The 22,247-nt window shown below is 43.3% G+C and overlaps 1 protein-coding gene across 4 annotated transcripts in view; it reads left to right on the plus strand.

Moving 5' to 3' along the window:
• The first annotated feature begins 1,273 nt into the window (after positions 1 to 1,273).
• Positions 1,274 to 22,247, plus strand: part of PSME4 (proteasome activator subunit 4) — a 228,156-nt gene continuing 207,182 nt past the window's right edge. For all 4 annotated transcript variants that reach the window (XM_038397749.2, XM_043511903.1, XM_043511904.1 and 1 more), the window contains exon 1: positions 1,274 to 1,550. In XM_038397749.2, the coding sequence (XP_038253677.1) occupies positions 1,336 to 1,550 (215 nt within the window). In that variant the 5' untranslated portion in view covers positions 1,274 to 1,335. The remainder of the gene's footprint in view (positions 1,551 to 22,247) is intronic.

The raw sequence follows: 22,247 nt of genomic DNA on the forward strand, positions 1-22,247 counted from the left end.
CTCACAAGCCATTGATTCAGGGACTTGTGCTGAGAACTTGTAGACCAGATACCTAGAGGGTCATGAAACTGCAATTGTTGATTAAAGTGCTATGTGTAAGCATGGGGTACAAACCCACCCAAAATGGGATAACTAGTGTGGATGCATAGCACCATTGTTTCTTACACTGGTGAAATCCACCACTACTAGCACAGTCACATTCTAGATGATTCTACCTCTTGGGCATTTAATCTTAGTTAACACAACTGTACAGCTTTCTCTGTCTCCTCTCTCTATATTTACTACAGACTGTGAATGGATCCTGCAGTCCTACAATGTCTGATGTTGATTTCTTCAATAGCAAGATCGTCCTCCAATTAGCATATTTCATTTTAGTTGTCTCTTTATATTGGTTGGAATTAAAAGCTCTTAAAAATATACTTTGTGTGATCATTCCGTCAAAATTTCACCCCCTTGTTCCCTTCAGCGCTGGCACAAAATGTCAGTACAGCTTGTAATTAGGAAACTTATCTTTTGCCTCACTTGCCACGACCATGTGGGGAACAGTTTTACACTGTGGTTAGTACCATATTTGCTTGGATGCCACAGAAGCAGGGATGAGTATTCCTCTCCCGCACTCTGTGTCAAGGGCTGTCAGGGTGGGACAATTTGCATGAAGATTTCTTTTTAAGAGAAATTGTAAACGGCATCATTCAAATGCCCAGCGAAATCCTTCCTAACAAGACAGAGCGACTTTAAATATTGCCAGAACGAATCCAACCCGGAGAGAGCTCTAGGGCAGGTCAGCACGGCTAGGCAGCCAGTGACTCAGCCCCTTCTCTCTTGTCCCTCTTCAGCTCAGTCCCCACCACACTTGTCTCAGCCTCTAATCCTGGCTCCCCTTCAGACACCCAACTCGGCCTCTCCCTCCAGAGCTCCTTTCAGCCCTGCCTCTTCCCAACTTCCTTCCTCAAATCCTCTCCTTGACGTCTCCCTATCACACTCCCCGAGCCCCCGAGCGCCTCCCCCGACTTCCCTCAGCTCCCCGTGCCTGCCCCGCTCTTCCCTGCCCCTCGGAGGCCCCAGAGTGCCTGCCCCAAGTGCCCCAACGCTCCTAAAGTGCCTCTTCCGCTCCCCCTCCCCCACTCAGTCCCCCCCAACCCCTGCCCCTTGCTGGCTCAGCCCCCCCGTCTCCACCTCCCGCTTCCGCTCCCCCCGCCCCCCACGCAGGAAGTGACCTGGCCCGGGCGGGAGGCGGCCGTTCGCTCGGTTGGTTGCTTCGTCACCAGGAGCCGCTGTGTGACTCGTTAGGACAGAGCCGGGCGCAGAGGGCGGCGGCAGGGGACGGCGGCAACCATGGCCGGGAGCGGGAGCGGGAGCGGGCCGCCCGGGACGGCGCTGGGCTTTGTGCCGCAGAAGGAGATCGGCTACAACAAGCTGCTGCCGTACGGGGACCGGCTGGAGGCCGAGGCGAGCCGCCTGCTGGCCCAGATCAAAGGCAACCTGGGCCGGGCCGTGCAGCTGCAGGAGCTGTGGCCCGGGGGGCTCTTCTGGACCAGGAAACTCTCCACGTGAGTCCTGCGCCTGGGCCGAGGCGGCGCCTCCCTGCGGGGCGCCGAGGGCGAGTCCTACCGGGGCCGCTGGGATTGGAAGAGCGGCCCCAGCCGGCTCGGCCGTAGGGCTGTGGAATCGGGGTGTGGGTGTGTGTACGCGCTGCCGCCGTCGGTGCCCCCGGGGTATGGGTGTGTATGTGGGTGTGTGCCCACCCGCCGTCGGTGCCCCCGGGGTATGGGTGTGTATGTGGGTGTGTGCCCACCCGCCGTCGGTGCCCCCGGGGTATGGGTGTGTATGTGGGTGTGTGCCCACCCGCCGTCGGTGCCCCCGGGGTATGGGTGTGTATGTGGGTGTGTGCCCACCCGCCGTCGGTGCCCCCGGGGTATGGGTGTGTATGTGGGTGTGTGCCCACCCGCCGTCGGTGCCCCCGGGGTATGGGTGTGTATGTGGGTGTGTGCCCACCCGCCGTCGGTGCCCCCGGGGTATGGGTGTGTATGTGGGTGTGTACCCACCCTCCGTCGGTGCTCCCGGGGTATGGGTGTGTATGTGGGTGTGTGCCCACCCGCCGTCGGTGCCCCCGGGGTATGGGTGTGTATGTGGGTGTGTACCCACCCTCCGTCGGTGCTCCCGGGGTATGGGTGTGTATGTGGGTGTGTGCCCACCCGCCGTCGGTGCCCCCGGGGTATGGGTGTGTATGTGGGTGTGTACCCACCCTCCGTCAGTGCTCCCGGGGTATGGGTGTACGCGCGCTGCTGTCGGTGCCCCTGGGGTATGGGTGTGTGTATGTGGACGTGTACGCGCACCTGCCGTCGGTGCCCCCCGGGACATGGGTGTACGCGCGCTGCCGTCGGTGCCCCCAGGGTATGGGTGTGTGTATGTTGGTGTGTGCCCACCCGCCGTCGGTGCCCCCGGGATATGGGCGTACACACGCTGCTGTCGGTGCCCCGCGGGACATGGGTGTGTGTATGTGGGTGTGTACGCGCACCCGCCGTCGGTGCCCCCCCGGAGCATGGGTGTGTGTGGGTGTGTACGCGCACCCGCCGTCGGTGCCCCCCCCGGAGCATGGGTGTGTGTGGGTGTGTACGCGCACCCGCCGTCGGTGCCCCCCGGAGAATGGGTGTATGTGGGTGTACGCGCGCCTGCCGTCGGTGCCCCCTGGGGTAGGGGTGTATGCACCCCCCGCCATCAATATCCCCGATGGTATACACCCTGCCATCAGTGCCTGGTACCCCAGTGCGTGCGTGCCTGCAGGTACGCCTGCCAATGGTACTCCCGGTGAGTGCATGTATACATGCCAGTGGTACCCTGGTCACGCATGCCTGCATGTACATACGCCATTGGTACTGCTGGTAAGTCGGTTTGTATGTACACGTGCCATCAGTAGCCCCAGCATATGTGTGTGTGTTTGTATGTACATGTGCCATTGTTCCCCCCGGCATACATCCGTGTGTGCATACGTGCTGTTGGTGTATCGTTGTCCCATTCCCCAGTGCATGGATGTGTATACACGTGCTGTCAGTGCCCCGGGGTGTGTGTGTTTGTATGTACACACGCCATCGTTGCTCCTGGGACATGAGTGTACATGCACCATTGGCACCCCCAGGGTGTGTGCGTGCATGTGTGCACACCTGCTCTTGGTATCCTTCTACCCCAAGGGGTGTACATACCTACCCTTGGTATCTCCGCCCTCCCTGAGGGTATGTGTGGGTGTGTATGTACACCTGGCCCTGGTATCCCTCTTGCCTTTGGTCTTTGTGTATGTGCATGTACACACCCTCCCTTGGTACCCTCCTTGGGGATTATGTGCATCCACCCTTCTTACCCCTTCCTGCAGTGGTGTACTTGTCCTCCGTACTCCTCCCTGTGGGGAGGGGTGTGTGTACCCACCTTCAGTAACTCTCCCCTGGGGGTGGGGTGTACCTGCCCTCAATATGCCTCCCCTCAGGTGCGTGTACTTATCCTCTGTTTACACACACACGGGTGGTGTGCACCTGCCTTTTATTACCCCCACTGCAATGTGTGTGCACCTAGCTATCCTCTAACCTCTGTGTGTGTGCGCGCACGCGTGTGCGCACCAGGTTTCTCTCTATAGTATGTATTTTCCCCGCTGTCTTCTGTACCTGCTGCCTTGTGTGTGTGTCCAATTGGTGTGGGTGCCTTTTGCCCTCTATCCCTTTATTTCCCAACAGTTTTTGCTCATCATTAATGTGGGGGCAAGTGCCTGTGGGCTGAGCAGTCTGCAGGCTGTGAAGGGGGGTCAGTGGCAGCAGCTCAGGCTGTGAGGGGAGACCCTCTTCTTTAGCATGTGACAGTACAGAGGTCCCCAACCCCTGCACAATGAGTCTGTCCTGTGTTCATTAAACTTCAGCCCTCACTCCTCTCTACCCCCAAGAGCCAGAGGGACCTTTGTCTGGGGCTATTTATAAAGGTGACACCAGCAGGAGCTGGGACTGGAGCCAGGTTTTAGGGTGTTGCAGGTTAAACCCTGTCTTTAAAGTAGCGGGACTGATGCTGCTGCCTCTGGGAGCTGCTGCTTTTTTTGGGGGAAGCTGGGGAACTTCTGCTGCTGCCTCCCCAACTTGTGCAATTTCCACTGTAGGCTCGTATTGCAATAGAGACTAGACTCCCATTTCAAGGCTGCTTAGCTTGTTAGTCTCTGTGAAAGGAGGATTTTATTGGCTTTAAAGAAGGTAGTTTACTCACTAAGCCTTCACTTATTTAGCCAGAAACTATACATGACTGCTCCATCTCTCCTAGGAATAAGTTTGTACTGGTCATTGCAGCCAAAAGTAGCACACAGGTTTTTATTCAGTGGTTTCTTCTTGCACATCTGTGTATACTTTGTGGGGAGAGTAGACTGTGATAGGGCAGGTTTCAGAGTAGCAGCCGTGTTAGTCTGTATTCGCAAAAAGAAAAGGAGTACTTGTGGCACCTTAGAGACTAACTAATTTATTAGAGCATAAACTTTCGTGAGCTACAGCTCACTTCATCAGATGTGATAGGGCAGTAGTTCTACTTTCCAAAGAGCAGTTATGTTTCAGGGAAACTGAATTAGACTCTGGAATATGTAACAGACCCGGTGAGTAACTTGTTGAGGTTAACCTCAATCTCTTCTCTGGCATAAAATACTCTGTCTCTGCAAATGTATCTAGTGTTGTGTCACCATGAATGATACAAAACAGTCAAAATGTACTTTGGAATAAGAAGTAAGGGCAAAGGGGGATGTTTCATTGGTAAAGGCATCTTTGTCTACTGGGAAACTATTAATTTTGTATATTTACGTGGGATGTGAAAACCTGCTTCCTCTCTCACCTTTCCCTTGTTAAAGAAATTGATTCAATTTGTAACTATTTTGCAGTATTGAGAGGGAAACTACTTTTAAGAGATTTTATCCTTTGGACACACAGTTAATAAAACCATTTGGGTCAGATGGGTTGTTCAGGTTCCATATTCCATTACCAGGTCCCTTTTACATCCAGGTTGCTGGGTCTTGACTAGGAGTTTCAAAAGGTGCCTCAGGCTGAGATTTTCAAAGGCTCCTAAAAGAGCTAGGCACCCAAATCCACTAGAAATTCAAGAGGGTTTAAGTGCCTAATTCCCTGAGTCTCTTGAAAATGTCAGCCTTAGGTGCTTTTGAAAAAATCCCATATTAATTTATCCTAGGTGCATGATGACAAAAAGCTATTGTTACCAAGTGATGGATGTTTGGATTATGTAAAATGAGTTTATGGGTTCAGTCCAGTTTCACTACTGTATACATACACATCAAAACGGGGGTCTCTTTTTGTTATTCACAGTCCAAGGTCTGAGTGGGCATGGAAATGAAACATATGCCTTTCCACCCAGAGGTGGCAGAGCTTTCTGGTTTCAGAGTAGCAGCCGTGTTAGTCTGTATTCGCAAAAAGAAAAGGAGTACTTGTGGCACCTTAGAGACTAACAAATTTATTAGAGCATAAGCTTTCGTGAGCTACAGCTCACTTCATCGGATGCATTTGGTGGAAAAAACAGAGGAGAGATTTATATATACACACACAGAGAACATGAAACAATGGGTTTATCATACACACTGTAAGGAGAGTGATCACTTAAGATAAGCCATCACCAACAGCAGGGGGGGGAAGGAGGAGAACCTTTCATGGTGACAAGCAGGTAGGCTAATTCCAGCAGTTAACAAGAATATCAGAGGAACAGTGGGGGGTGGGGTGGGAGGGAGAAATACCATGGGGAAATAGTTTTACTTTGTGTAATGACTCATCCATTCCCAGTCTCTATTCAAGCCTAAGTTAATTGTATCCAGTTTGCAAATTAATTCCAATTCAGCAGTCTCTCGTTGGAGTCTGTTTTTGAAGCTTTTTTGTTGAAGTATAGCCACTCTTAGGTCTGTGATCGAGTGACCAGAGAGATTGAAGTGTTCTCCAACTGGTTTTTGAATGTTATAATTCTTGACGTCTGATTTGTGTCCATTCATTCTTTTACGTAGAGACTGTCCAGTTTGGCCAATGTACATGGCAGAGGGGCATTGCTGGCACATGATGGCATATATCACATTGGTAGATGCGCAGGTGAACGAGCCTCTGATAGTGTGGCTGATGTGATTAGGCCCTATGATGCTATCCCCTGAATAGATATGTGGACAGAGTTGGCAACGGGCTTTGTTGCAAGGATAGGTTCCTGGGTTATTGGTTCTGTTGTGTGGTGTGTGGTTGCTGGTGAGTATTTGCTTCAGGTTGGGGGGCTGTCTGTAAGCAAGGACTGGTCTGTCTCCCAAGATCTGAGAGAGCGATGGCTCGTCCTTCAGGATAGGTTGTAGATCCTAAGCTTGCCCTTCTGTTAGCCATATTGTCGCTACACTGTTGAAATTCAGTTTCCAGTGCTTTCAAACCAGTGTATCTCATGAACATCAAAAGTACTGAAGTGCTGCCTTTCCAAAAGGGCATAGTTCAAAATTGGAATTTAATAGTCCCTTCTCCATAGCAAACATATTTGTAGGTGAAGTATTTAAGTGTTATAAAACAGTCCATTAACAAAAATTGCATTAGTGCTCCCCCTGGTTCTGTACTGGTGGGAGCATTAGCATAATTAGGTTCTGGCATTTACTAGCATTTTTGCCATTGTGTTAACAAAGCCTTACAATGGTTAAAAACAGAGTTGCCAGAGCCTTATCTATATTAGGTTCCCGCTGGTGCTAATAATAGTTCTAGTGGTAACACCAGTGGGAATTTTTTCTAAAATTTCCTGGTGTAGATGAAAGTTGGAGGTGTTTTGGGCATTATAGATATGTGTAAATACATTTTAAAAAACATAGCCAGTTTCATATTTTCTAATGATCTGTTCTTCCTGGCCATGTCATATGATGCCATTTTTACATGGTGACTGCTGCAATCCTCTAATCAGTGTATCACATCCATATGAATAACATTTTGTCTTTGCTAAGCACTCTGCATCTCTACAGCAGTGACATTTGCTACATAACTGAGACTAATGAGTAAGTCAGTTTCTTAGAGATCTGTGACTACTGCATTTGGTGGTGTGTTTCCTAAATTTATTGTAAAGTGGCTCTTCACTTATGTAATTAAAAAAAGGAAAAATAGTATTTTTGAATACTTGTTGGGAATTTAATACATATATGCTAATTAAAATCTGGTTTTGACTAATGTCAGTGCAAGTGACCTTGTGTTTACTAAAGAGTATTCTTGGATAGCATTACATGACTGCATTATGAGACATTTTGAATTTGATTGGTACTGTTTTTCCCCTAGCCATCTGCTAACTCATACTGTTTACAGTGATGCCTGTTGTTTTTAGTCTTATGGCAGAGGTTCATATGCTAATGCTGTCTAAACATGTTGTGGCATTTGTCAGTGGCTGAGAGGAAGGACTGCCTCTGAAGGTAGGGTGACTTTGGCAGCTCATCTGCTGGAGTTAGGCTCTTTGCAGTTTGACAGTGTGTATGTTGAACTAACCATTAGATGATATACTGTAAACTGCAACTTCGGTAACAGTTTAGTCAGTAGGGCAGTAAGTATATTCCATCTAAAATAATTTCTGTGCTGCCTTCTGAATCACAAAAGGGACAGGACTAGTATATTTTGCCACCTCCTCTTTGAAGATTGAATTCATTGTGTGTGTGATGCAGCTTGGTTGTCTCTACAGAAGGAGTAAAAAATGCCCTTTAGTTAATCCCAAGATTTCTGTGGTACTATAATGCACTGCAATGATCTGGGAACACGTTATCTTAAAAAAAAAAAAAATACTGGGGGAGAAGTGGAGGTCAACTCTTTATTCCCTCTCCAACTGTCCTACATAAGTTACACACTGGTTTTCTGTATGAACTTACTTTTCTATAATCAAAACCAGAAAAAAGGCAGAATCTTCAGGATGGTAAAATTATTGTTTAGTTTTATTGCAGATATCCAAATTTCAAATGTTTTATAAAGCAATTAACTATACAGAAAACAAAAGAAGTATGAACAGTAGAGTAAATGAAAAGTATATATGCACTTACTACATACAGACATAAAGTATTTATTTATACACGTTTTTAAGTGTTTGTGTGTGTATATAATGTTTGGAGTACACAAGGAGTACAAGATCAGACCTAAATACATTTTCAATTGAAAATCAGTTACTACTTCAGTTCTTGCTGACAGCTGCGTCTTGGATCTTGTTTACTGCATATTGCAACAGCTGAGAACATCACTAATACACAGGGTGGTTTTGGAAATGCAGCTGTTTCAGATGTCCATGATGTCATCAGTTGTTTAGAAGAAACACAAAATGCTGAAATCAGATCTCATCAGGTAAAATGTCTTTCAGATCACTTTTTAAATGCATTTGGGCTTGATGGTGCATTCCTTGTACACTCAAAATTTCCAGTGAAGTAAATGGACTCTTTAATTGTGCTTTGAAAGCATCTTATAAAGAGAGAGAATTCTTCTATTAAGACATCAATCCTGCAATTACTTTTCTCATGTGAGTAGTCCCATTGACTTCAATGGGACTAATATGAGTAAAATTATACTTAAGTGTTTGAAGGATTGGGGTATAAATTTGTGACTAGGTTCCATTATAAATTCCTATTTTCAGTGCCCTTTCAACTTTGGCTACCAAATTAATTTGTCCTGAAAATTGCCAGGTTTATTCTGAAAGCAAAAGAGAATCTTTTTGAAAAGTTTATAGTCAATTTGAGAACATTTTTTTAAAAGTTACAAGTCATCACAAAATTATCCTGATCTAAAAATTTTGTCTAGTGTCTGTTTCATGCTCAAAAAAAGCTTGCTAGTACCACATCAGTTTTTTCACATTGTAATATCTCATTGAAAACGTGTGCATATTCTTTATTTAACTAATATAGATTGTAATTAAATTAAACAAGTTATTAATGTTCTTATTGTAATTGTTATGACAAACAATTTATTCTCTGGTGGTTGGTGCAGCTTAGGAAGGACATATGAGCCTTTCTATAACTTAGTAGAGGTAGATGCCTATATTTTTGGAGCTAAAGGACCAAGATTTGTTCCTAGCAACGTAGTTTTGTGTCAGTGAGGTAATTACTGTTGTGAGTAGCAACAGATTTGTTGCAGAATGCAGGAAGATGCCAATGCATGAAAAATGTGATTCAGCTGTTTTTGAATTACAGGTTGCACAAAATTAAAATGAATGTACATCAACTCAGTAGGAGATCTATCTATATGGTTGCAATCCATGTTTCATTATAAGCTTTGACTTTACTCCCTATTCTGTCTGTGAGGAAATCACGTTTTTCCTGGGCAAAAGTTGGGACTCAAAGGTACACAAGAAGAATTTAAACAACCATTAATTTTTTTTAATGGTTTACAAACCATGACTAACACTTATTTTTGCATCTCATATTTCAAAAACTGCTTTTATGGATCACTGTAGATTTGGACAGAAAACTATCCTCTGCTACACATGAAAAATTTGTATTGGAAACCTTGGAGGATTTTAGAAAAGTTACTAAATTTAGTAAGTGAAAGCAGTTCTCAATCTTACCCATGGCAGAGTTTCCACCTTTCTCTAATACAGATAATTTTCTGCTATAGTTTAGAATGTTTATTTGATAGTACAGTACATTTTCTAAAAATAAAAATGAGGAAGCCATGTACTCTAACTGTAAAATGAGGGATTAGTATACACCACATAGGAATAAGGACAGGGGTGGGTTTTTTTTAATTTGGTCTTTGAGAGCTACTGTGACACTGTACTGTGTGCAGAGTAAAAGTTAACTGCCTGCACGGGGATGGCAATAAGAATGGGAAAACCCTGCCATTTTCAGTGCCCAATTAAACTCCAAATCAGAACCCCTTATCATACAGTCCAGTCCAGTGGACCTTCACTGTGCAGCACCATTGATCTGAGGAATACTTGCAATTGGGTGGTATGGGCATAGGGAGGGGTAAGGTCTTGTGATGTCACTGATGAACTCCTTAAAGCAGGAATCGAATGGGGCAGTTAAGGTTGTGTGGGAAGTGTCACTTAACTCAGTATTTTATGGTTGTCCAAAGCTGCCTATTTGTTTCACATAATGTTAACCTTCATTACAGGGGACTTTAACTTGAACATTTCCTGGTTCTCCAATATTTGAGTTTTGGGAATTAAACTCACAAGGAGAGTTTAATTAACAATTAAAGGCACAAGGAGAATAGGGCAGTACTGAGTGCCTACTACCTTAATTCCACATTAATATTTCTTGCATATGAATAAATACACCTTCTCAAATGTGGATTCCCAAGAATCCTGTGGGACTCATGAAGTCCTTCACACACACTCCTTATTAACTGTAATATTGTGTTCCTTCTGTGGAGACAATTTTTAGGGTGCTTTGAAAGCTTTAAAAGTTTCATGTTGATGTTACTAGTGTTGGCTTCCTTAATCTTGGAGTGCTGCTGAGGGCAGGTTGCTCAGCTCCTTCATAGGAGGGAATATTTTAATGTCTTGATGCATAGTTGGATTAGTTGAAGATGAATGATTAGAAGCTTAACAATCTGTTTTTTCTCCACTTACACAAAGAAGTCTTTTTGAAGCTGTAAAAACAGAAGCCATTTCATTGTCTAGTTCTGCTTCCTGTGCATAGTGATATGCTTATGCTCTGGAGACTTGTGTATTCTTATACTCTCTTCCCCTTCTGTTTCTTAAAGGAACAACATTTAGTACTGACAAACTGCGGTTAATTTTTTTCTGAAATTGGTTAATGTCTTTCTATTACGTTATAATGCCATGAGTGTTAACAAAGGCATTGACTCTCCATTCCGACCAGCTGCTATCCTTTTCTAAGATTCCTAGTGCCTCAGTTACTTTCTCATCTTTCTGACTCCAACTCCTCCTTCCAGAAGTCCAAAATTGTTTCATCTGCTGAACCCTTCAGGCTTCATTACAATTAGTAATCTTACTAACAGGAGTTGGGTTGCTTGAATACAAGCAACTGCAAATTCTCTTGGCCTTTCTCTGCAACACCTCTTTCATTCAGTTTGCTTTGGAGTAGATGGAATGGGATAGCTGTAAAGGACACTTCTAACCAAGAATTAGAAGTTTTCAAAGAAGACTCTAGAGCAGTGGTTCCCAAACTTGTTCCGCTGCTTGTGCAGGGAAAGCCCCTGGCGGGCTGGGCCAGTTTGTTTACCTGCTGCGTCTGCAGGTTCGGCTGATTGCGGCTCCCAGTGGCCGCGGTTTGCTGCTCCAGGCCAATGGGAGCTGCTGGAAGTGGTGGCCAGTACATCCCTTGGCCCACGCCACTTCCAGCAGCTCCCATTGGCCTGGAGAAGCGAACCGCGGCCACTGAGAGCCGCGATTGGCCGAACCTGCAGATGTAGCAGGTAAACAAACCGGCCCAGCCCGCCAGGGGCTTTCCCTGCACAAGTGGTGGAACAAGTTTGGAGAGCTTCTCCCCATTTTTCTTCCTCCTGCTGCCAGACAGCAAGGGTGAAGTCTTGTCATTGGCTTAAATCAGGCCAGGATTTCCATGTGTGTTTTCCTAACCACAGAGAGGGAAGTAGGTGAATGAAATGCAGGCCAACCCACTATCCCACCACAAAAAGAAAAGGAGTACTTGTGGCACCTTAGAGACTAACAAATTTATTAGAGCATAAGCTTTCGTGAGCTACAGCTCACTTCATCGGATGCATTTGGTGGAAAAAACAGAGGAGAGATTTATATACACACACACACACACACACAGAGAACATGAAACAATGGGTTTATCATACACACTGTAAGGAGAGTGATCACTTAAGATAAGCCATCACCAGCAGCAGGGGGGGGAAAGGAGGAAAACCTTTCATGGTGACAAGCAAGGTAGGCTAATTCCAGCAGTTAACAAGAATATCAGAGGAACAGTGGGGGGTGGGGTGGGAGGGAGAAATACCATGGGGAAATAGTTCTACTTTGTGTAATGACTCATCCATTCCCAGTCTCTATTCAAGCCTAAGTTAATTGTATCCAGTTTGCAAATTAATTCCAATTCAGCAGTCTCTCGTTGGAGTCTGTTTTTGAAGCTTTTTTGTTGAAGTATAGCCACTCTTAGGTCTGTGATCGAGTGACCAGAGAGATTGAAGTGTTCTCCAACTGGTTTTTGAATGTCTCTAAGGTGCCCCAAGTACTCCTTTTCTTTTTGCGAATACAGACTAACACGGCTGCTACTCTGAAACCTATCCCACCACAGGAATCAAAGGGATGTTGATTGGCTGGTGATGGTTTCTGGCCACTGGCATGATCATAAATTGTGGAAAGCTTGAATTTTCCATGGATATAAACAAAAACACAAACTACTGAACAAAGTACAGTCTTCCTCAAAAGATGTGGAATAAAATTTGGTTTTCTTGAGACCCAACCAAATTATATCCTTTAATTGCTTTTCCTTTAGTGGTGTTTTTTTAAGTACATAAAGCTCAAATGGAAATATTTTGGTTTTTATTGATTCACCCATTCCCTCCCCCATGTGTCTCAGTGTCAGCCTATTGAAATGCTATATATTCTTCTCAGTATATAGAAGGAAGCACTTCTATTTGCCAAAATTGTGCATAGTAAGCGCTCTTCAGGGTGGTTGGGAGGGAAGGAAGTGGGGAGAGAGGAGGCGGAAGTGAGGGATACATTTAATAGGATCATTCAGATACTTCCAGGAAAGCATCTCATATCTCTGAGAATTTTTCTTAGGTATTTCTGTTATGGTTATCATGGTTGCCAAACGTATGATGTCTGTGCTCCAGTCTTCAGTTGTTGGTCACTTTTTGGACTTCTGTTTTTTTTAGATCAGTTCTATTCATTACCTCTGAAGCACCTGGCATTGGCCACTGTCGGAAGACAGGATACTGGGCTAATGGACCTTTGGTCTGACCCAGTATAGCCGTTCTTATGTAGTACGAGTCTTTTTTAGCAATTATGCTCTGCTTAGCTGAAGTCTTTCAGATTTATTCAATTAACATCTATTAGCTTTAAGATTACATGTTTAGCTTGTAACACAATTCTATTTGATAGGAAAAAATTCACTCTCCAGTTAAGTTCTGCTCCAAACATATGGGTATAGGAGCATTCTCAGAGTGTATGGGTTAAGTTAGCACCTGCTGAATCACAGCACCAACATTTGTCTGTTTTAGCAGCACCTGTTTTGAGCAGTTGGAGAATGGTCCAGTGCATCATCCGTATGATTTTCTGCTGGATTAATCTTAAAACAGGTGCCCAAGGAACAGTTTAGAGTATTGGCTAAAATTTGTTTCTGTTGTTTAGTAGAGAAGAATTTGCCTAGTTCCTCTTCCCATTTCTCTTTTAGGCAATCCATGTTTAATTCAAATTTTCCGGCCACGTGTGCATATAATGTTGACATAGGTTTTGGCAATCTGGGTAATGTAAGAAATTAATGACAGGTTTCAGAGTAGTAGCCGTGTGAGTCTGTATTCGCAAAAAGAAAAGGAGTACTTGTGGCACCTTAGAGACTAACAAATTTATTTGTTAGTCTCTAAGGTGCCACAAGTACTCCTTTTCTTTTTGTAAGAAATTAAAGCATTTTAGGTGGGTCAGGGGTAGCACAGGCTTTGGAGCCAAGCAGCTGGGAGATGGCACGTTTATGTTGGATATATTGCTACTCCTTCGTAGTGTCTAGATTGAACTTTTCTTTTAATATTGTAAAAGGGAGGAAGGAATCATTTTCAATAAATTGAGTGATGGTCAGAATCCCTTTCCTAATCCAGTCTGGCCAAATGATGGGGCTCCCTGCTTTACAGAGTTTTGAGTTATTCCAGATAGAGGCCATGGTATGTAGAAGGGGGTGACTAAATTTAATAGGCATATGCCAAGTATTTCTGGTGGCCACAGTAGTTGGTAATTGTTCTTTAGGGAATCCGGTAATAATCCGACTGCAGCGCTTTGTTAAAGAGTAAAGGAGCAACCATTTCTGCTTCCATGTGGAGCCAGTTTGGGTCTCTGCAGCTTGAGGGAATGAGCCACTGTGCTGGTTGGCTAAGAATTGTTGCCTGAGAAACTTTAAAGGTGGGAAACCTGAAACCACTTGTTTTGACAGAAAACTGTAATCCTTGTAATGAGATTCTGAGTTTGTTACTAGCACCCCACAAGAGGGACCTGAACATGTTGTCGATTTTAATAAAATAAAAGGGAAGAGTATGGAGTGGGAGGGAGGTCACAATGAAAAGGAACCTGGGAAGGGCATTCATTTTAATGATCATTTTTCCCAAAAGGGAGAGTGGTAGTGCCTACCATCTATTTAAATCATTTCATAACTGCATGATTAATAGGGTTAGGTTAACCTTGACTGTGTTTTTTTAATTTTTTTAGGGAATAGGATGTCAAGCTATCTGAGGTTTTTCTGCTGCCATCTAAATGTCCGTATAAAAGAGCCACTTCCAGCTAAATCCAATGGATCTTGATTGTTTCTGATGTATCCCAATTTGTCTTGTAACCAGAGAATTTCCAAAGTTATCTATTGTTTGTAGGATATTGATTGACCTGTTTTGTTTTTTTTTTTAATATATTAGGAGAGAAGGATTTTTGTCTCCTGAGACCCTGATTTGATCCGTTAAATACCTTAGTGTTCCCTAATTAATCTTGTAAATGGTTCTAATGCTAAGTTGAAAATGATAGGGGAGAGAGGGCATCCCTGTCTATTTCCTTGAAACAGATCAAAGAGTGAGGGTCTTGTGCTATTTGTTAGGATGCAAAAGTTGGGATTGGAATATGACAGCTTTATGCATGAAATAAAGGATTTCTCCAACCCAAATTTATCCAGGGTAAGAAACAGATATATTTCCAGTTCACTGTCAGTCTTTCTCTGCATCGAGTGAAATGCTTGCATGGGAATTTCTAGAATGTTAGTGGAATGGCATAACATTGATCAACTGACGTGTGTTATCAGAACTGTGCCTTTTGTTAGTAAATCCCACTTGGTTGGGATGAACCTTATCACTCATTACTTTTTCAGGTATCTTAGCCAATAGTTTTGAAAGTATATTTATATCAGTATTGATTAAAGCAGCAGTTCTCGAACTGTGGGTCTTGACCCTATTTTAATGGGGTCACCAGGGCTGGCATTAGATTTGCTGGGACCTGGGACTGAAGCCAAAGCCCAGTTCCCACCACCAGGGGCCGGGCGGCTTCAGTCCTAGGTGATGGGGCTCAGGTTACAGGCCCCCCACCTGGAGTTGAAGCCTTGGGACTTTGGCTCCCCCTGGGGTGGTGGGGCTTGGACTTTGGCCCCCCTGCCTGAGCTGGTGGGGGTTGGGTGGGTTCAAGATTTGGTCCTCCCTCCTGGGGTTGTGTAATAATTTTTGTTTCAGAAGTGGGTCACGGTGCAATGAAGTTTGAGAACCCCTGAATTAAAGAGAGAGATTTATAGCTAGTACACTCTTGCACATTGTTACTTGGTTTAAGTAGTACAGTAATTAGGGCTTCCCTCATAGTAGGAAGTAATGTATCTTTCTTTAGGGCATCTTCATAAATTATAACAGGTTAGGAGCCAGTTCTTTGGGACTTTGATAGAATTTTATTGGTAGGCCATCAAGACTGGAGGTCTTGCCTGGACTCATTTCCTTGATGGCCTTGGTTATATCCTCTGATTGCAAGGGAGAGGCTAGCCTTGCCTGCTGCTCTTCTGAGATTTGTGGGAGGTTAAGGGTATGTCTACACTGCCCACATTACAATACGGCCACGGCAGCACTGTGATGTGGGCAGTGTAGTCATGCTTTATTGCCGGGGAGGGCTCTCCTGGCGATTTTAAAAAAAAAAAAAAAAAAAAAAAAAATAACCACCCTGAATGAGGGGTGGTAGCTTTATCGCTGGAAGCGCGGTTCCCGGCAATAAAGCACTGTCAATACTGGCACTTTTCAGTGCTAAAACTTTTGTTGCTCAGGAGGGTGTTTTTTCAAACCCCTGACCGATTAAAGTTTTAGGCTGTGTCTACACTGCCACTTTCAGTGCTAAGAGTTTTAACAAAATTATTCATTTCTTCTGTGTCAGGTGGAGAACCATTATTTATTATACAGAGGCTGGTAGAATTTCAAAAACAAAATCATTGATTTATTTTTGATTAGCAATAATCTGCCCTTTTTCTGATTTGAATGATACTATTCAGGATCTTGAACCTCTCACTTTCAGGCTGCATGTGAAAACTTTCTTTGCTCTCTCTCCCCATTCACAGTATGTTTGTTTGAGCCTAAAAAAATGAAATTTGGCTTGTGCTAAAGTCAATCTATTTACTTCATACCAAAGATTGATGACTTTATAAAGATTTCCTTGCGGAGGTAGTTTGCACATTCTAAATCCATAGCTTTTAAGTTGTTCAGTTAATTTCAGGAGCCATACCTGGCTAGCCCTCTTGCTACCCACTGAGTAGAAAATGATTGTGCCCCTAATAAAAGCTTTTAATGTATCCAATAGGGTGGATTGGATATCTCTGGTGTGTCATTAGTTTTGAAGAAAAAACAAACTTCAATGACAGTTCTGAAAATGTTTCTTTCTAAAGAGAGAAGTTCAGTCTCCATCTTTTACAGTTTGTCTCAGGAGGGGAAAATTGTAGTAACACTGGTGCACGATCAGAGATCAGGATAGATTTTATTTCATCATTAAACACTGAGTCCACCAGATTCATAGAAATCTATTTCTGAATATGTGGAATGTGAGGAGGAAAAAAAAAGTAAAAACCATTGTAGGGTTTTGTAATTTCTGCACATCTTTTAACAATACTTTTCCATACAATATTTTATAATGTTTCTAATATGCGAGTGTCTATGCTGGGGCTGGCCTGACTTGTCTAAAAAAGGGTCCAACATCTCATTAAAATCTCCTCCTCTAATGATTGATTCAAGTGGGATATTCCTTAATCTGGGAAAAAACTTGTTTAAAAAAATGTGGATCATCTTTATTGGGGCCATGTATACTAATCAGGGTATGTATAGAGTCGGAGATTGTAGCAAAAAACTACCTTCCTTACAGAATCATAGAACTAGAATTTGTAAATTCTTTTTTTTGTGAAACAACATTGCAGCCAAAGATGTAGCAGAGAAGAAATCGTTAAATACCTCTCCTCCCATCCATTCCTCCTGAATTTCTCTTTCCTATAGAAAGATGATTATCTGCTTTCAAGTGTTTTTAGATGGGAGATAATTCTTTTTCTTTTTCTCACATGATTCATTCTTTTGATGTTCCAGGAAATACAATGTATAATATTAGCTATATGGAGTGTTTAGGTCAAATATCTCATTTTCAGACATCTGAATAGTGTAATTGCTCAGGCCGTTGTTAGTTCCAGATCTAGGAATGGTATATCTGAGTTCCTTTTCACTGCCTTAAGGGCCAGAAAGGGAGGGGAAAAGGGAGAGGTTAAGGCAGACCAGGAAAAGTAAAAGATAGAAAAAGAAATGAAGTGTTCTAAACTGACGAAGGATCACTTAAAAATACACAACTCTTATCCAAATGGAAATAGGACCTAAGTACAGGAGGTTTACAAGGGGGTGGCCTCATCACTCATCCCTCACCCCTCAAAACACTTATTTGGGGGTATAACTGGATTCTCTCTAACTTCATAAAGAAGAAATAGACTAAGGGAGTGCGTGGTTTCTGCACTATTCGCAACATAAAAGGAGGAAGAAGGCTAGCATTTAAACTTAAGAACAAGTTTATAGTGGATATATAAGAAAGTTACATGATTTGTTTAGATAACCTTATGCTAACATAACTGGATCGTTTCAGACAAGGATTCATTGGCAGAACGGTTCTGCCTAAACTTTTCCCCTAGAGCCTTGTCCACTCTCAATTAGAGTGTGAATGCCACTGCTCGATAGTTACATTAGCAATGTAAATCATCATACCACTTATTTCAACTCATTGAACAAAAATAGAAATTAAAGAAGAGCATCTGAATATTATTGAAAAAACAGCTGCCGGTCTCATATTAACACATTGTCAATAATTTGGTGAATCACAACTAGCAGTAATGGTTATTTTGGGGTTGGATTTTAGGAGGTCAGATTTATTTACAGGAATGCTGTTGAAAAGATTCATCTTTAAACTGATATCTTCATTATATTGTTTAGATCTGGTATGTCCAATAAGTGTGCATTAAGGGTAAATGGACTGAATATTTCCAGGTTTGCTATAAAACCAGAATCTAGGAAATTAGATGGGGGGGGAAGGAGAAGATTTTGTTTTTTAAAAGAGTGGGGAAGATGGAGGGGAAGGTTGGAAGAGGTACCAGGAGGGGAGAGTGCCTTAGGTAGAAAACATGATCACACTTCTCTGTTCACAGGTGTAAAAAGTCCCCAGGTCCGGTGAAGCAATTTGCTTCGAGTCAGGATCTCAGAGGTGGATGTGGTCCCTGTGCATTGGGACCTCCAGAGGTTGTGATGGTGGACTGGAATCATGAGGGGGGCAGTGCAGGCAATACAGGAGTGTCCAAATTGTAACACTTCAGCCTGCTAACAGTAGCAGCGAGAGCTGATTCCTGGGTCTGCATGGAAGATCTGGCGGGTCAAAATACAATCAGAGATGAGATCCTTCTCCGCACCCAGTCTCTTCTCAGCCGGCACCCTCATTGGTGAAACCAGGGAATTTCAAGGAAATAAAACTGAAGGGAAGGGAGGAGACAAATTGGTAAATTTGCCAAATACTGTTTGTTGCTAGACTGAGAATTGTATTCCAGCACTGCCATGACTGGTCTGGTAGAGTTGTTTTCATGCATTCTGTCTGTGTCTTCTGTGAGGTCTTTTACCATAGTGAGATCAGACACCTTTCAGCTTCTTTTGCTGTCATAAAACTAAGCGTCTTGCCTTCTGTTTTAACTCTGAAAGTAGCAAGGAAAGAAATTAAGTAGTCCAAACCCAGCCCTTTGGCTAAGGCTCTTGATCTATTGAATTTATCCCTCTTTTTCTGCTACATCCTTGGTGTAATCTGGGAAAATCATCAGCCTGTGTCCCTTCCATGTTAGAGTTTTAAGTTTATGGGCTTTTGTAAAAATTAGTTCCTCAATACTGTGTTTTAAAAAAATCTTACAATTATGGCCATGGGCGTTGCATTTTGTGCAGGGGTGCAGTGGGCTCTCTCCATATTTCATTCTGATCGGGGGCAGAGACAAAAACGTTGGCAGCATAGTGGATAAAAATTCCATAGGCCTCCCTTTTTTCATCCCCTCTGGAAGACCCACAATTCTCAGATCATTTCTCCTTGATCCCCTTGAGATAGTTAACCTTCTCCTGCCATGCTTGAATAGTTATTTCTTCTTTGTGTCTTGTAGTGAGAAGATTCTGTTCTCAGCTTTCTCCAGTCTTGATGCCAAGACTTTCAAATTAGCTTCATATGTACTAGTAATATTTTTGATTTCACTTATATCTTCAGTTTTTCTCAAGATAGTCTGTTCACTTGAGACTTGTTTTAGCCAGTCTGTAATTTCATGTAGTCTCAGAGGGGCAGCCTCTTCCTGGTCGGTTATTTTGGCAAAAGGACTGCCTGACAGCTTCTGCTTTTTTAGGATTTTGTAGAAAGTCTGGAGATGGAGGAGCATCCATAATGGTATTAAATTGAAAGAAAAGAGTTATATAATAATATCTGGTAGAAATTAGATGGTGGTGAGGGGGGAAGCTATTCAATTGCTGATGGTTGTGGATTTTAGGAGGTTGGGAAGGAAGCTGTAAAGCTATGCAGCAACCATCTTTCTAGAGGATTCTGGAAGTGGAATGTAATATTTGTTAATTTATATAAAAATCTTATTTCACATTCACAGGCGTAGTTTTCAAAATGCTTGATTAGAGATGGGTTGACCTGCTAGCATTCTGAAGCAAATGTTACTAAATTAGAATTAGGGGTTTAAAAAAATCTGCTTTCAGAATTCAGTTAATATTTGTTTCTGGTATCTAAAATAAAATGGCAGACACTTCACAGGGACCTAGTGGTTTTCAAAACAAAAGTCTTCTGACTCTTCTGTTTGCCTCTTCTTTTCCCTTCCACTGATCACTGCTATCTTTCTGGTGGCAACATGGGAAGTGAAGTGATAGAACAGATACAGTAACTCCTCACTTAAAGTCGTCCCAGTTAACGTTGTTTCGTTGTTATGTTGCTGATTAATTAGGGAACATGCTCGCTTAAAGTTGTGCAATGCTCCCTTATAACGTTGTTTGGCAGCTGCCTGCTTTGTCCACTGCTTGCAGGAAGAGCAGCCCGTTGGAGCGAGCTGGTAGAGCCACTGCAGTTATTTCTCTTGTGCTCGTGCGTGCACACTTAGCTCCTTGTGTTGGTGGTGCATGCCCTCACCAGGAGCGCTAGTGTTGATTGTATTGTCAGTGTGGGGTATTGTGAGATGACTTCTGAAGGCCAGTAATAGTTGACATAAGCAGTACAATGTCTACATTGACACTGCTTTGACCTAATTATATTGACTGTGATTCTACAGTGCTTGGCGAGGTGGTGTTACTAAATGGGCATAGAGAGGCACTTACGTCAGTGGGAGCCAAATTTAAGTGAATACACTTCCGTAGGCAGGTTGATGGAAGGCATCTTACGTGGACCTAACCATGTAGTGTAGACCAGGCCTTAGTGGTGTGTGCAGTGGAGCAGAACTGAGAGTGGGGCAGAGGAGGCAGCTGTATCCAGCTTCAATTGTCCTCTGTGCCTCCCCTCTCAAAGTTTATTATTGCTGCCCTCCTAATTTCTTGAAAAGCCCCACTGCTGTGCTGTTCTCCTAGATGCCAAAGGAAACTTTTGGCTTCCAACTCCTCCTGAACCTGGACCAGTTTGCTCTATGTGCCCCAGCTCCTCTTCCATGAAAACAGCAGCAGCTTCAACACTGTTTTCCCTGCCTGTCCACCCTTAAAGGAGCAGCAGCTTTGCTCTTCCCTTTCCCTTTTCTCCTATGAAAAAGGCAGTGGTTGCTTCTCTCTGCTTCCTACTGTCCTCACTCTCTCATCCCCATAGCTTTGGAGCTGTTTTGATTCAGTCAGACCAGTGGGGCCATGTTCTTTTAAAAAACAAACCAACTCAAAATCCAGAGTGTTCTGCAGAATACAGAGCACTTGGGAGGTATGCTTTCATCCATAGACCTCAATTTGGTTTACAAACTAAAATTAATCTCCCTACCAATGCCTCTGTGAGGGGAAAAAAGAAAAGGAGTACTTGTGGCACCTTAGAGACTGACAAATTTATTTGAGCATAAGGTTTTGTGAGCTACAGCTCACTTCATCAGATGCAGCTGTAGCTCATGAAAGCTTATGCTCAAATAAATTTTAGTCTCTAAGGTGCCACAAGTACTCCTTTTCTTTTTGCTAATTCAGACTAACACGGCTGCTACTCTGAAATCTGTGAGGAAAGTGGTGTTATGTCCATTTTACTTGGCAGATGGAAGACAACAGCAGAGATTTTAAGAAAATTGGGGCACAGAATGACTCTCTGTTAGAAACAGAACCCAGAAGTCAGGGTACCTAATTTGCTGTTTGAACATTTACACCAATAACCGATTCCTCTTTTAAGATATCTCTGGATGCTACACTCCCACATTTTCAACATGTGTTTGCACAATTATAAGTTGGTGTGATGCTATTGCAGGATCCCTCACACAGCCCAGTATTTTGCCCATCAGACAAATAGTACAAGATCTGGCATTTTTCTGATAATAGGATGAAACCCTGCTGTGTCATTAGTGTTTATGTAGCATCAAATCAACTGACTCTTATTAAACTTTTACAAAATGCAATAAAAATGCTTTCCCCAAAATCATTTTTCAGAGTGAATCTTTACCTATCATATGCTTCATCAAATAAACACACCAGGAATAGAAATTGCTATCGGTATTTCTCATGAAACCACAAGAATCAGAATAGCTGGAATACTAATAAGGAAGAAAAGAATGTTCCTTGTATTAGTAGCAATTTATAGCTTGCAACCTGTAGAAGGTTACAACAGAGACTGTTCTATGGGTTTTGTTAGTGCAAATTTTTTTAGTTGACATTTCTTTTTTTCGTAATCTGAACTTAAACACAGGGTTTGAAAATTTTTACCAGCTATCTGCCAGTAGTGGGACTAAAGTTGTATTATAGTAGTAAATATGAAAGACAGTGAGGCCCAGTGGTAATGCCTAAGTCAGAAGCCCAGCCTCACTGCCCCCAAATGGCATTTCTACCATGGTGCTGTCTTTGGACTGTGCTTTGGGACTCCATATTTGTATTAGCCTCTGGATAGTAGGTATCCCATACATTTGAAGCCTCAGCTCT

Source organism: Dermochelys coriacea, chromosome 3 (genome assembly GCF_009764565.3).
Source record: "Dermochelys coriacea isolate rDerCor1 chromosome 3, rDerCor1.pri.v4, whole genome shotgun sequence".
NCBI classification, from domain to species: Eukaryota; Metazoa; Chordata; order Testudines; family Dermochelyidae; genus Dermochelys; species Dermochelys coriacea.